The sequence below is a fragment of the Paramormyrops kingsleyae genome, chromosome 22, assembly GCF_048594095.1.
Source record: "Paramormyrops kingsleyae isolate MSU_618 chromosome 22, PKINGS_0.4, whole genome shotgun sequence".
NCBI lineage: Eukaryota > Metazoa > Chordata > Actinopteri > Osteoglossiformes > Mormyridae > Paramormyrops > Paramormyrops kingsleyae.
In genome coordinates, this window is record NC_132818.1 from 16952188 (window position 1) to 16967696 (window position 15509).

The following is a 15509-nucleotide window of genomic DNA, read 5'->3' on the forward strand; positions in this document are numbered from 1 at the left end:
TCAATAATAAGGAAATCAGAGGTTAACAGAAAATAAAATCCAGAAGAGAGAGTGACACGCTGTACAAAGAATCATTTAGCAGTCAAAGTGTTACTAATGGAGAAAACCCCCTGCTCTATAAATTATCAATTGACCAAGAATTAGTAAGAAAAATGAAATCTAAATGATTTTATGAACTACTGTCCTACCTCTTGTCAGGATCCAGTTCCTGTAGACCAGTCTAACCACCAGCAGCAGAAGTACTGAGGTCAGAAGCCCAAGAACCACTGAGGACACTGTTGGGTCAGACTGGCCTGTTTGCATCTGAGTAACTGTGGGAGGTCCAGTGACATCTGGGGTGATTTCTGTGACACCTACAGGAATGATATTGGTGTTTATTACTGTCAGGCTAAGGGACAGAATAAGTATTTTAGCCTCATATTTAATAACTACAAAACCACACTATCAGAGAGGATGCAGGAATGTACTTCCTGGCCTCACCTGCACAGGTGACCCCTGCGTCCTGCCTGTGTGAGCAGTCACTCTGCTTCAGTGAGTAAGAGCAGTGCCACAGGTGCAGCTCACTGCCCTTGCAGTTCACCTCATCCAGCCAGATGGCGCCGTCACCCCTCCCGAAGCGTCCGCCCCCTTCTGCCCCGAGAGCCGACCCACAGCCCAACTGCCTGCACACCACCATGGCGTCACGCAGGTCCCAGGAGTCGTCACACACGGTCCCCCAGGAGCCGCTGTGATACACCTCCACCCTCCCAGAGCAAGTGTCTGTACCCCCAGTCAGTCTCAGGGGCAGACGGTCTAGTGGGGACACAGGAGACAGCTGAGGTTATTTGGAGCGGAACTCAGAGGGGACAGACATTTAATACATACATCATTTCCCGAATAAAAACAGGGTTTAGGCGCAATAATCACATGAATTTGCACTTAATATATTTAATCTTAAGTCTTAATAACATAGTAACTTTAATTCTCATTCTTTGTATTATTCATGACTGTGTTATATGTGGTGTAATAATTCCCTCTATGTTTCAAAGGCTATTAAAAGACATCTGTACTATAAATGTGCAAATGAATCAAGTAAGAAACTTACTGGTACAGAAGTTCAGATCAGAAGAAGATCTGCAGAGCATGAAGTCTGATGGAGATTTCAGCTTTTCAGCATCTACAATAATCAGCAAGATTGAGAAATAAAACATGGTTCATGGAACTTATTAACATACAACAACAAAGAGGCTGAATTTAGCTTCACCTGAGCAGCTTGTTCTGGCAGCTTCCGAGCAGCCATTTGGCCCTTTGGAGGATGATGGACACTGCCAGAGTGATGTGTCATGGGATCGACATTTTCCAAAGTCCAGCCCTTTCAGGTCAGGACTGAGCCTGGATATTGTCTTAGTCACTGTCCCCTTGTCTCCACAGCCTAACTGGCGACAGATGACAGCTACAGCTGGTTGTTCCAGACCATCAAAGCACACACTTGCCCAGGTGCCATTGTAGTAGACCTCTGTGTGGCCAGAACATCCTTCAGACAGACGCAGCTCCTTGTGCTCTGTGGTGAAAGACACACAAGGAACGTGAACCATTATTGTTCAGTGATTACAGAATCCACTGGACACTGTCTGTCTTTAAAGTGACAGAATGCAGTTTCATGCAGAGCTGGATCTGCTTTACCTGAACACACAACACCCACATCCTGCTTGTGCCCACAGTCCTTCCCCCCCCACTCCACTGAGGGACAGTCCCACAGGGACGACTCGTTCCCCACACAGCCCAGCTTGCTTAGCCAGATGGGTCCAGTCCCTGGGCCAAAGTAAGTGGGTACAGGGATCTGCCCACTGAGGGCTGTCCCACAACGGAGCTGCCTGCACACCACCTGAGCCTCAGGCAGAGCCCAGGACTCATGGCACACTGTCCCCCAAGAGCCCCTGTGGAAGACCTCCAGCCTCCCTGCACAGTCACTGCCTCCCCCCACCAGCCTGAGGGACCTGTGGTCTGGGAGAGAAGACAGAGTGAGGAAGGAAGATCTACCAACCCAGGGAGCTCACATGACAACATTCATGCTGTGAATCAAGAGTAACACACACATGTGAACTCAAGGTCAGTACATCTAGGTGTCCTAATGTCATCAAATGTTCCATTTTTCTAGCAAGGATTCATGAATTTAACAGTTACAAATATCTCTCTGAAACAGCCATAACACATCCTGCTGACACAGATCCCACTGATGTGGAGAAACTCACTGGAGCAGACCATGGACACCTGGTCACTGGGGCGGCAGTTGAGGACATGTGGAGGTCTGCATTTCCCCAGGTGAGACTCAGTTCCTGAGCAGTGAAAGCCTGTCACACACTTGTCACTGTCCCCTGTCCTTGACAGGTATGATCTGTAGATATTTGTTGCAGAGCCACAGCCCAGCTGTCTGCAGGCCACAGATGCATCCATGGAGCTCCAGGACTCTTGGTGAACCTTCTGCCAGGTCTGGTTGTAGTAAACCTCCACCCAGCCCTCACAGTCACTCCCTCCAGACAGCAGCCTGACACCCCCATCAGAGGAAGAAGGGGTTGAACCTGTGAAAAAATTCAAAAGTGATAAGAAGGAGCCTAATAAAGTAGGAGAGTCTCCATACTGTGGAGTTTAATTGCTATTTATGGTAATATTTGCTCTGTCTCTCTGGACTATAACTGACTTGTCAGTCCTCACCAGTGCAGACGACTCCTGCATCCTGCCCATGAGAACAGGCTGTTCGTCTCCATGGGGACACTGCACACTGGGAGAGGCGAGTCTCATTCCCCTGACAATGAAACCCATCGGGCCAGATGGGCCCAGTGCCCCCCCCAAACCAGGCCTGTCCCAGGGCAGCCACAGCGCCCCCACATTTCAGCTGCTGGCACAGGACAGTGGCGGCTCTCATGTCCCATGATGCATCACACAATGTTCCCCATGTTCCATTGTAGCTCATCTCCACTCTACCAGAGCAGTGGTCAGGACCATCCCTCAGCCTGAACCGTGTGTATCCTGGGAGCAGCATGAAGAGATAGAGCAAAGAATGAAGATGAGATACACTGAAATGTCACTCAGATAATAATAATAACAGAGTGAGGGTGTCTGAGAGCAATGATACTCTTACCAGAACACACCAGGCCCACATCATTCTCATGGCCGCAGGTCCTGTTATGTGTCATTTTGGGACAGAAAACAAGATGAGACTCGTTTCCCTGACACTGAAACTCCTCAGACCACACCCCTCCCTCTCCCTGACCAAGGGCAGCTCCCCCCAGCAGCTGTGCAGGTTCCCCACAGCCTAGTGATCTACAGACCACCTCAGCGTCCTGCCAGTCAAAGTCAGCGTCACACACTGAGCCCCAGGATTTTCCTTGTTGAATCTCCACTCTCCCAGAGCACATGTGACTCCCTCCTATCAGCCGAATCCCTCGATGGCCTAAGATTGAGAAAGACAATTTTACTTATGTTAATTTCCTTTAGCACACTTATAACATAGTGGTAACCTCCGATTCAGCAGTAATCTGACACACAGCAGTGCATTATCAGGTTGTAGATGTTTGTAATACAATGGAAAATTAACAATGCTGGTACAGAAGCAAACCCCCAATTCAAGAGTAACACTAAGTGCAAATATGAAGAGATATTAATTTGTTTCTGTAACCTGAAATATCCAATCAGTTATATTTGCACATAAGCAATGTTCTTTTAAAAGTCTTTATTTTTAATTTTACAACTTGTGTTTACTATTTAATTAATATTTAATATTAATATTTAATTATTACAGACTCTAACATTCATTTATGAATTCATTTCCCTCTATTACACATTTAGTGCATAGACATGGTGGGGCAAACTGGGAGACAGATTGGTCCTTCGTTGAAGAACAAAATCCATTCATTCTCAGAATTACACAATGTGGGGAATTAAGAAAAGCCATTTTACATAATCACATGATTTATCCTGCTGGAAGAAATACCAGACCTGGATGGAGAATCTGACAAACACAGGGAGACCCCATAATGTTACATTTACTGACATATATCTTTGTTATGTGTCTTCAAAGTGTCATAAAGCACATCTCAGTGTAAGATGAAGTCCAGGAGAGAATGGAGTCAAACTCTAATTCAGTGCATAGATATAACCATAGAAATGATGAACAAATGCAAAGACTGAATATCGTTGCGTGCTTTGTTATGGTATGGAACTAGGAAAACACAAATAGAGATATAAATTTCACTGAAATGGTTGGATGAATCAGGGAAGTCAATTCATAAAATGTATATATATTTGGAAGGTAAGCCATTTAAAATATCCTGTGATCGAGTTTTACATGATATGATTCTTACCTGTGAAAGTAAATTGAGGGATATCTCTCACAAGCACCTCAGCTTCAGCAAAAATGTTTACTACACAACTGAACACTTTAGATTCTGATCCATTGCAGAAACAATCATTCGCCAATACATTGTTTTGACGATAATAAAAATAATCAGGTCCTCCAAAAAAATCTAATGGCCCACAGCCCAGTTCTCTGCCTATTACTGCAAGAGGTATTTGAAGGTCATTTAGCCCAGTTATGTATGCAGCTGTCCACCACTTTCCCCATTGATACGCCTGCAAGGTTCCAGCACAAGGACTGCCTCCATCCACCAATCGAATATCGTCATGTGCTGAAGGACAAAAGAGAAAACTGTGAACCAAAGTTCACCCTCAACCGTGAAACTAATGGTAATATTTCACTGAATATCAATTTCCTGAATATAAAATAAATATTTAAAGATCTCACCTGCACAAACCAATCCCACAGCATGGCCCTGTGTGCAGTTCAGCTCTGATCTATCTGACATGAGACATTCATGTAGGAAGGACTCCTCTCCTTCACAGTGGAAGCCGTTATACCAGATGGGACCTTCTCCTTCACCAAAATGGGCCCCCTTGTGTAGAGCTGAAGGAGCCCCACAATCCAGCTGCCTACAGACAACCTCAGCATCCTGCCAGTCAAAGTTACCATCACACACTGTAGCCCAGGACTGACTGAACTTCACCTCCAGCCTCCCAGAGCAGCGATCAGCTCCACCAACAAGCCTCACATGATCTGGAACAGTATAAAAAAACAGATATGAGTTTAAAGTTGGTAACATATTACAGATATTGGCTAAATGTGTTTATATTAAATCCATCATTGAAAACAGAAAGCTTGAGAAGCTTACTGCATACAAAATGTATTACAATCCAAGAAACCATTTCTCTCACCTGAACAAATAATTCCAGCATCAAAAATGTGAGGAATATCCATGTATCTGAAATCCAGTGATCTACACTCCCTCATTGCAGACTCTGACCCACTGCAAGTAACATCTCTCAGCAACACCCTTCCAGAACCTTCTCCAAAGTGAGCTCTTATAGGTGCTAATACAGCAGTCCCACAGCCCAGCTGTCTACACACCACTGACGCATCATCAAGGTCCCAGTCATACTGGGCTATAGTCCCCCACTCTCCCCAGCGATACACCTCCACTCTCCCAGAACAAGGACTGCTTCCATTCACCAGCCTCAGGTCCTCAGGCCCTGTTAGGACACAGCCGAGCTGCTAAGACACTTCAGAAGGATCATTGGTCTGATGTTACAGTATTAATAATACAGCTGGTTACCTGTGCAGCTCAGTCTGATATTGCTGTTGTTTTTGCAGTTCTGTTCTGATCCAACAGAGGGGAGACATTCATGTAGGAAGGACTCCTCTCCTTCACAGTGGAAGTCTTTATACCAGATGGGACCTTCTCCTTCACCAAAATGGGCCCCCTTGTGTAGAGCTGAAGGAGCCCCACAGTCCAGCTCCCTACAGACAACCTCAGCATCCTGCCAGTCAAAGTTACCATCACACACTGTAGCCCAGGACTGACTGAACTTCACCTCCAGCCTCCCAGAGCAGCGATCAGCTCCACCCACAAGCCTCACATGATCTGGAGTCACATAAATTGAAAAAAAAAAAACAGGAACACTTTTAATATTTTATTAAGTATTTTATCTAAAACAATGACACAAAATGATAAATACTTTTTCATAAATACGAGATTAATGATATTGTTTCCCTATTAGTTCCCAATGAGTAACATATCTGCACATACCTTCCACATACACATTTTGTTTTTTTACTGTAAATGGTATACGAATTAAAAAGCACCAAATGAGACTGTGAATGAACTTTTTAACTCAGAACGACGGAAGCCCAGAACGGCCATGCTTGCATTTTTTTTTAATGCCGTTAACTCGAGATAACGAGGTAAATTTCTGCGAATTATTACAAGGATAAACGTAACATAATGCCAAGACTAATAGGTTCTAAATTTATTACTTGAAATGAATATTTTATTAAAACTACTGGTTAATTCTAATGTGATATGCATTATTTGTAAACAAATGAATAAAGTACTGATTTTTGTTATAAAACCAGTACATTTGCAACATGTTTACTGGATGATGCATCTCTGGACTTTCTGTGAGCATTGTACATCCCATGATAAAAACTGACGTCAAACCTGAGCAGATGACAGCAGCATCCAGTGTGTGTGGAAAGTCATGCTCTCTGCCATCCAGTGATCCACACTCCCTCAGCGCAGACTCTGACCCACTGCAGGAAACATCCCCTAGAACCATCCGCCCAGAACCTTCTCCAAAGTGAGCTGCACCTGGTACAGATACAGCAGAGCCACAGCCCAGCTGTCTACACACCACCGTGGCATCATTCATGTCCCAGTTACGCTGATAAACGGTCCCCCACTCGCCCCAGCGATACACCTCCACTCTCCCAGAACAAGGGCTGCTTCCATTCACCAGCCTCACATCAGCAGGCTCTGTGGAGACACAGAAGATACAGTTACAGTATGTCCTATATTACAGGCTAATAACATTTAATTTCATAATCAGAGAAAAGAGCCATGAAAATATATCACATTCAATAAAAAACTGATTATATTAAAATTCAACCCTGTATATATGTGAGAATGTATTTCACCTGAACATGTCAGTGTTACAGAATGATTTGTACAGTTCTGTTCTGGTCCAGTTGGGGTGATACATTCATGTAGGAAGGACTCCTGTCCTTCACAGTGGAAGCCATTATACCAGATGGGACCTTCTCCTTCACCAAAATGGGCCCCCTTGTGTAGAGCTGAAGGAGCCCCACAGTCCAGCTCCCTGCAGACAACCTCAGCATCCTGCCAGTCAAAGTTACCATCACACACTGTAGCCCAGGTATCTCCATCTCTAATTTCCAGTCTCCCAGAGCACATGTGAGGCCCCCCCACAAGCTGGACCACTGAGGGACCTACGATGAAAGAAACCATGAAAGATTATTCAAGACGCTGACCGGGGAAGCAGAAGCGAGGAGACGTAGAATCGGGGAAATGCGGGGTTTAATGAGCATAAGGATCAAACACAAGCGGTAAAGCAGAATGACACTACAATGACCGGACTGGGGAAACAAACGGAAATGCGGACTAAATATAATGGACTAATGACAACAATCAGGAACAGCTGGTAAACATGGGGAATCCACACAGGGTTAACGAGGGGGCGTGGCACACGGAAGGAGCAGATGATCGGAGCAGGACAATCAAACCAAAATCTAAACATAAAACTGCATCGTTCCATGTAACATTCATCATTAGCTTTTGTTTTCCCTCTTTCAGCATTTGTTTCATTTCATTCAATAATTTTTGTTATGAAATCAAGGGGGTGGGTTTGGTTTCAGCACTAGAGGGACCAAATTGGCCCCAAACCCCCAACCCTCCTAAACAGACACGATACTCCTACAAAACTGAAAGTGATCATTTGGGTCAAATTGCCAGAAACTCTGATATCTCTCCTTACCATCCATACCCAAATCTACACCCTTATTTAAAATGTAAAATTCTTCCTGAACAGGAAATACCTCAAGATCTTTTACATAATAGCATAAAATCAGTATGAACTTTCTATCAGCTGTTTCTTACCTGAACAGATCACTCCAGCATCAAGTACATGAGGATGATGGAGTTTTACTGGAATTTTAGCAGTCTCTAGAGATGGACACATAGACAGTGTCGGCTCTGATCCATTACAGGAAACCTGAATAAGTAGCTCCTGCCCAGAACCTTCTCCAAAGTGAGCTCTACCAGGAGCGGCTACAGCAGACCCACAGCCCAGCTCTCTACACACCACTGTAGCGTCATTGATGTCCCAGCCCATCTGTATTATTGTCCCCCACTGTCCTCCACGATTGACCTCTACTGTCCCAGCACAGGGACTCCCTCCCTTCACCAGTCTCACCTCCTCATGTCCTGTAGGTAGAGAAGTCAGAGTCATTGGCAAATTTATTTTACAGTCTAAACACCTACAGGTAGTTAAATCGGCTGCCCATTGTATTTCCGCCCTGCATGTTACCGTCATTATTAATGTAATTATGGGCACCGGGGGCCTGGATTGTTTCCCCGGCTGCCTGTCCAGGGTGTTCCCCTGCCTTGTTCCCCTGCCTTGTTCCCCTGTCTTGTTCCCCTACCTTGTTCCCCTGCCTTGTTCCCCTGTCTTGTTCCCCTGCCTTGTTCCCCTGTCTTGTTCCCCTGCCTTGTTCCTCTGTCTTGTTCCCCTGCCTTGTTCCCCTGCCTTGTTCCCCTGTATTGTTCCCCTGTCTTGTTCCCCTGGGATAGACTCCAAAAGTCCTGCTGTATTTCCCGTATTGTCTAACCGGAAGCTTTATTTTAAATGTACTTGCAGTAAAATCCCGTTATAACTGACTTCAAGGGACCTGGAACAACCGTCCGCTATATCCAAAATCCGTTATATCCAGAGTTGCTGTTTGCCCAGAACACAACTACAGGACACCATTTACTCATGCCACACCCCAGCAGACACACTTGTGGTATAGATTATTATATTGTACATGCAGTAATCCAATTTATCTGACCAGATGCATGACTATTAATAATCCCGAATAGGTATCTATGCTGGATATCACAGGCACGCCACGCGCCTTGTAGGCGGAGCCTGCATGTCCGTTATAGCCGAACAAAACTACAGCTAAAAGCGGCCCTGGGGAACAAACTGTTTGTCCGTTATAAGCGAAATTCCGTTATATGCTACTCTGGACAGGATAAAGGTTGGGTTTCTTTCATATTACGCCTAATGGGCTAGATTAGGCTAACTAACATTTCACATAACATCATAAAAAATAATAAATAACTTATGAAGGGGACGGTATCAGTAATAGTGTCCATGGAAACATTTCAAAGCCAAACATGGATATCAAAACAAGTGCAATTGATGTTGGCTTGTAATGGTTTGTTAATATCAAGCATTTCTTTCATTTTTAATTTTAAAATGGTTACAAATGACCTTAAATTATATGCTTCAGACCCATAATATTTTACCATTTTGTGTGTAATGTTCTTATGTGGTGTATTTTTCATAATTTGTGTTTTTCAGATTTTCAACACCAGTAGAAATGTTTCTTACAAATAGAGATTGGCCTCCTGTATGTAAGGTGTGATTGAGAAAACCCCCCCAGGGTTTCAAACCTGACTACAGCCCTGGACATGACATTGATCAGACATTTTATAAACATTTGTGCAATTGGGAGGTCTTTAAAAATTTTAACGCAAAACTCTTTCCAGAATAATATAAGTTTCCAGCTGAATATTACCCAAGAAGAGAGGATCTGGGGTCTCATTTATCTAAGTGTGTATAGATCAGTTCCTAAGTGTGTGGGTACGAATCATGTGTACATACAGGCAAATTGGCTTTTATCACTCCTGCGTATGAAGAGCTCTACAAAGCGAAGGTTGATGAATGTCACGCATTCGAAATCTGACTGTGCCTGTAACGAATTTAAATAAAAACGAATTTAAATAAACATACTGCAGAAACGTACCTGTCTGTAATATATTTTGCACTACATGCTTGTATTGTGATTTTGTAGCTATTCTGCTACTAAGAAAGTAAAAAAGAAGTGGATGGTGAAAGCTGAACTTCACTGAGAATGAGGTGGAAGTTATGCTGGACGAAATAGAGAAAATAGACAAATGCGTATTGTGGGCAACTTTACCAGTGGGCAATCAAAGAAAAAGAAAGACCCAGAATGGGGACAGGTGACACATGCAGTTATTGCCGTGTAATATACACACAGTAGTCTACAGCAAATAATGTAAATATAAAATCATAATGCTTATAATAAAAATATTTCACTTACATTTAACGAAAAAGACGGCACAAATTGCACTACGAAATCAAAAGCAAACAATTGGAGCAGGGAAATAAGACGGCGCCTGAAGCTGCAATGAAATATTTTATTGTACGTTACAGTAAGTTTATGTAATGAAATATTTAGCACAGCAGAGGTGCTGTATTTGTATCTGCTTATTGTGGGCGTCCATAGTACAGTACAGTATATACATTACTGTATGCAGACTGTATTACATGTTAGATATGAACAGCGGGTTCTTATATGGGCTCACAGCGCTTCCCATCTCCTGTATCTGTTACACTAAGCGATACACCTACTAACGTCCTACTGTGTCCACTTTCAGGTGTCTCTCGATCAATGTATATCAGGGGTGGCCAATCTTATCTACAAAGGGCCAGAATGTATGCAGGTTTTTGGGAGAACATATAGGTCAGCTGTTCAAACCCAGGTGTGAGGACTCCTCCTCTTACTGGTAATTCTGGGTTGCGGTGAAAACCCTCATACACAAGAGTCCTTTGTGGAAAAGATTGCCGACCCCTGGTGCATTATAGACCTCAAATGTAAATGGAAACGCAATCCGATCTTGTGTATCTCAGTGTAGGATTGTATTTAGTGACAGTGATATATTATTTCTTTGACTGTGGACCTTTTATGACTTTGGCACGATTCTTTGTCATGAGCATGACCTGCCTGCATATCCATGGTACAACCATAGCTACTGTAGGTCAGTCTATCTGTCAGTCTATACAGGTTGATAATTGATAATTCAGTGGGAGTCTGTGTGTATCCTACATGCCAATCGGTTTGCTTCAGTTACACTTAAATACACATTTATTTAAGCACAGGAATAATTGGATAACTTCCACTCTGCATAACAATTTGCATTTCCATGATTTACAAACAGAATACTTTGCACGCACAGTTGATAAATCTTCCTAGAAGAGCAGAAACACCATCAAGACAACGAGCAACCAGGACCCAAATTTATCAAGGTAGGTAAACCTTCTGCTAGGCTATATGGAGATGCTGATCTTCACCCTGAGCTCTGAGAGCTTTTGCTGAAAACTCCGCCCCCTCCAGCCTCAACCCCACCAATCACATTCAACTTTGCCTTATTAGACTCAGGAAAGAAAACTTTCTAATAGATCAAACAAGTATCACAACAAATCAGAAGATACTACTATATCTTTCTCCATATATACCAAGAACACATTGAATCACCAGTACCACTGCCGGATAACAATAAAACACAAAGCGGAAATGAGAGAAATGGCCACAAGATAGAAAACAGCTTCACGGTGGAGCGGGAAACACAATCGGCTACACAGAGAATGTCAGCAATACGAAAAATGTTGGAATTCAACAATGAACTTAACAAAGGATCTGAGATGCAAACTTGCAATTATAATTTTTCAGAAAGGTAGTACGAGAGAGAAAATGTCCCTTTATCAAAATACAAGTGTGTGTGGTGGTACATTTTCAGAAACAGATATATTTCTTTAATCTTGAAAAAATATTATATATCAAAGTGTATAATATTACTAGCAAATCCAACATCTGAAAGCTCTGGGTTGTTTAAAATAGCAAAAATTATGAAACAAATGACTGTAGACTAGTATCAGACCAAAATATAAGAAAACATTGAATAAAATCAAGTTTCCATTACACGTCAAGTACTACTAAATGTCTACATGCAACATAAAATTGGGATAATCTCACAGCGAGCAAAAATGTAAGCAAAGCAAAACATATTTATCAAAAACTCAGCAATGAACTGAATGAACCTTCCAGTATAATTTATGCACCTGTGACTGACTACAAGACCCCAAAAATCTGACCCCAGCCTCTAACCAAGATCCTGGCTGAATATGGTCCAAGCAGACAGTACTTAGGTTCCTACCTGCTGAGGAGAGCAGAGGCAGCAGAGAGAAGAAGACGAGGAACAGGCAGCTCCCCATGTTTATCAGGGCAGATCAACCTCCTCCTGTGTGATGTGGAGACGCCAACCTGCACCCTGAGATCTGAGAGCTTCTGCTGAAGGTTCCAGCACCAAGTGAAGACTCTTCCCCCACCAGCCTCAAGCCCACCAATCACACTCAGCCCCCACCAGCCTCAGCCCACCAATCATACTCAGCTTTGCCTTATTTGACACCAGGGTAGCAAACTGTCTAATAGTTCAAGCAAGAATAATAACAAATCAGAAGACACTGCTGAAGACGTCTCCATATATACCAGTAATGTGTTACATCTGTGGACACCTCCTACAGCCTGAAGACACGACCGGATGGTGATAAAAAACGAAGAAAGAAAAAAAACAGATAAATGGCTATAAGGTTTAAAATAAATGACACTGAATCAGATACAAATTCATTTATGTACCAGAGGAATCCTGAAAATCTTCCACGTTGAATGAACAGTGATACTGTAGAGATGATAGTCGTATTTGATGTAATCACTCATAAAACTATTTTTTGCTGCCTTTAAATGACAAAACGGTGGTTTTCATATGGCCTTAGTTCGTACTGATAATGCAGAGTGATAATTAGAGTAGTTTCAAATTTTATCTCAGGGCTGTGAGGGGTCTGGAGCCTATCCTGGACGCTATGGCTGCAAGGCAGGGGACAACCCAGGATGGGTCCATCCATCTCCTGCCTGCTAACCCTGGACAGGGTCATGGGGGCTGCAGCCTCCCAGGCAGCATGGGGCACAACGCAGAGGGACAATTGGACAGTATTTGGACACTGGGATTAAACAGGGACACCCAGAATTAACAGCCACAGAACACACAAGCTCCAGACACTGAACTGGGGCAGGAATCGAACCCACAACCCTGGAAGTGTGAGACCACTCAGACACTGCATGAACTGCAAACTACATGCTTACATTATACAAATATGCATCTACTAAGCAAAAGTAAAGAGTGTAATATCCTGACACAGACACTCCATGCTGCCTGAGCACATTCACTCTGTAAATGACGTAACTCTGCCAATGTGACGGCGGCGTTTGCAGCTTCTGTTGTGGATCCAGCAGCGTCTGTCAGCGCTGAGGAGCAGGAGGTCATGTTCTCACTGCAGCGTCTGAGCAGGTGAACCAGCTGCCATGTTGCTCATTCTCCTCTGATCTCTGCAGCTTCTCTCTCTCTCTCTCTCTCTCTCTCTCTCCTGTGCATCATAGAGCTGAGTCGTCTTTCCTCCCCACGCCTCCACTCTATACTTCCTCCCCTTAAGCCTGCGGTCTTACGCTGCCTGATGGCACCATGTTCGTTTCTCTCTCAGCTACCGGGGGCTACGATCCACTATCTCTCACTTCCATCTCCTAACTCTCTGCAGGGCAACGTCTCTTTGCATTTTTATATTTCTTCTGCTTTTTTCCGAGATACATCTGTGGTTAGCAAGTTTATTTATATTTTTTAAAGCTTTGAGAGAGAGAGAACTTGTAGTGACACATGACAGTTTATATAAAACTAAAGTAGAATAAATGGGACCCAAACAGTCCACTTTATAGGTAAAAATGGACTAATTGTATCCTAAGTGTGGAACGCAAGTCTGAGAATATTGTTAATTAAGCATTTTAGCAGAGATACAGTGTTGGTGCCAGAACTAATCAGACAGCTGGGTGTGAGATTTACAGAACACAGAAGGGTACGGAGGTGGGGGGGGGGGGGGGGGGGGGCGAACAGTGGTATTACCAGGATACCATTGGGGAAACATTGCTTTTTAGCATCTAAGGGTGGTTACTTTGGGGGGCACAGACAGTCAGTTAGGGTACCAGGCCCCACCGGCACAAAAAATGGGTGGATGGTGATAAGAAGATAAACTGGAGACTGTGAAACATCATTGTGTCATTGTGTGTCACGTGTCAATGAATGTTTCAATGTTGAAGTATCACTAAAACAGAAAGACAGGGAAATTATAAACAAAATTTTATTTCAATTTTAAACAAAACAACTGATATTAAGAATACGTGTAAAACTTAAACAGGTATTTTATTAGGTAGGCTAACTCAGAAAGCAGAAAAAGAAGATTAACTACTGTGGTACTTATGCATTTTAATGTTTAAGCATATGTTTATCTAAATGGTTATTTGCCTGAATAGTATAGAAACATATAAAAATAAGAAATATAAGTAAAGTTACTTTTACTTGTGTGCACTGATGCACAAGCATTCAGACAGTTCCGCCTCCCCCAGGCCCCTCCCTCTCACAGAAGCCCCTCCCCCACATCATCATAGTTAGTGATGTCATCATTAGGCAGCCCCCCTTCTTGGGTGAACGACAGCTCAGTCATGTGTCCTACAGGGTGACTGTGGTGGAGATCTGTCAGAGAGGCACACAGACACACAGACCTTTGGGTGAATGTGTATGTAGCTCTGATTGCTGACTGAGGAAGAGGCAGCATGACGTCATGTTTCATTTATATTATGTGTAAAATTTCAAAAATAACCTTTAGCTTCCATAAGAAAAACAACGTGTCCAAGCAGTAAGTGAAATACTTGTTATAGTGTCACACTTGAGATATTCATAATTCCATGTTTAGTAATAACAATCAGCATAACAGAAGGCCTGGGCTGAGATTATATCGAACTCAGTCTGATTGGAGCAAAGTGACCAGCTGATCCCTTTAGAGCCGCTCACCTGGCTGAGAGTCAGGGTGATGCTGCACAGAGACGACATCATAGTCATTGGTCTGGCTGTCAGTGACATCATCATAGTCATTGGTCTGGCTGTCAGTGACATCATCATAGTCAGGTGTCTGACCTGCAGGGCTGTCATTGTAGTACTCCAGGGTATCTACCGCTACAACCACAAAGTCAAAGCAAGGAGGTTAATGAAATTTATACAGTAAATGTTTCAGACGTCCAGTAAGAGGAGCGATGTCTAGCATATACTTTTTAAGATGGAAAGCCTGGTATTGCTGAGCTGAGAAAATCTCACCTTTCAACTTCTCTGGAGTCTCTTTCTCACAAACATGGTCATCATAGTTTTCTGGGTCGTCACCAGTGATCGTCTTCTCTAAATCACAGCAACATGAGACACACATCACATCAGTGCCTGTCAAGAAACAAGATTCCTAAATTTTTATTTACCCCACAAATCTTTTTCTAAGATGTTCTGCACCATCATTACCTAAGAGATTGACTCCTTCAGCTTCCCCCACATCTTCATACCCTGAGGGCAGCTCATCTGGAAGGTCACTCCCTGACACCAGAAGAAGGGTTAGTGACACTTTTACACTCCTGGCAGATCTTTACCTGGCTGCAGTTATATGATGTTCAGCTAAATATACAGTCAGACTTC

General features: G+C 43.3%; 2 protein-coding genes across 2 annotated transcripts in view; both read right to left on the reverse strand.

The window, feature by feature from the left end:
- Positions 1-777: 777 nt before the first annotated feature.
- Positions 778-12211, reverse strand: LOC140581700 (scavenger receptor cysteine-rich type 1 protein M130-like). Its single transcript, XM_072705230.1, has 11 exons — positions 12111-12211; positions 7986-8312; positions 7100-7309; positions 4781-4939; positions 4341-4664; positions 3119-3430; positions 2692-3006; positions 2232-2558; positions 1663-1983; positions 1215-1540; positions 778-792 (listed from the first exon to the last, which is right to left on the reverse strand). Exons 1-11 carry the CDS (start codon positions 12166-12168, stop codon positions 778-780), a joined length of 2694 nt encoding a protein of 897 aa, XP_072561331.1. The 5' UTR covers positions 12169-12211.
- A 2201-nt stretch (positions 12212-14412) lies between these two features.
- LOC140581701 (antigen WC1.1-like) overlaps positions 14413-15509 on the reverse strand; it is a 42500-nt gene continuing 41403 nt past the window's right edge. The window contains exons 9-12 of the mRNA XM_072705231.1: positions 15339-15410; positions 15147-15224; positions 14847-15008; positions 14413-14528 (exon numbers count right to left, since the gene is read on the reverse strand). Coding sequence (XP_072561332.1) covers positions 14413-14528; positions 14847-15008; positions 15147-15224; positions 15339-15410 — 428 coding nt within the window. The remainder of the gene's footprint in view (positions 14529-14846; positions 15009-15146; positions 15225-15338; positions 15411-15509) is intronic.

Excerpts from the sequence above, each read along its gene's own strand:
- LOC140581700 (XM_072705230.1), bottom strand. The coding sequence starts at position 12,168 with ATGGGGAGCTGCCTGTTCCTCGTCTTCTTCTCTCTGCTGCCTCTGCTC. Across the intron at positions 8,313-12,110 it reads GCCTCTGCTCTCCTCAGCAG|GACATGAGGAGGTGAGACTG; the intron begins GTAGGAACCTAA and ends CTCTACCTACAG. Across the intron at positions 1,541-1,662 it reads TGTGGGTGTTGTGTGTTCAG|AGCACAAGGAGCTGCGTCTG; the intron begins GTAAAGCAGATC and ends CTTTCACCACAG.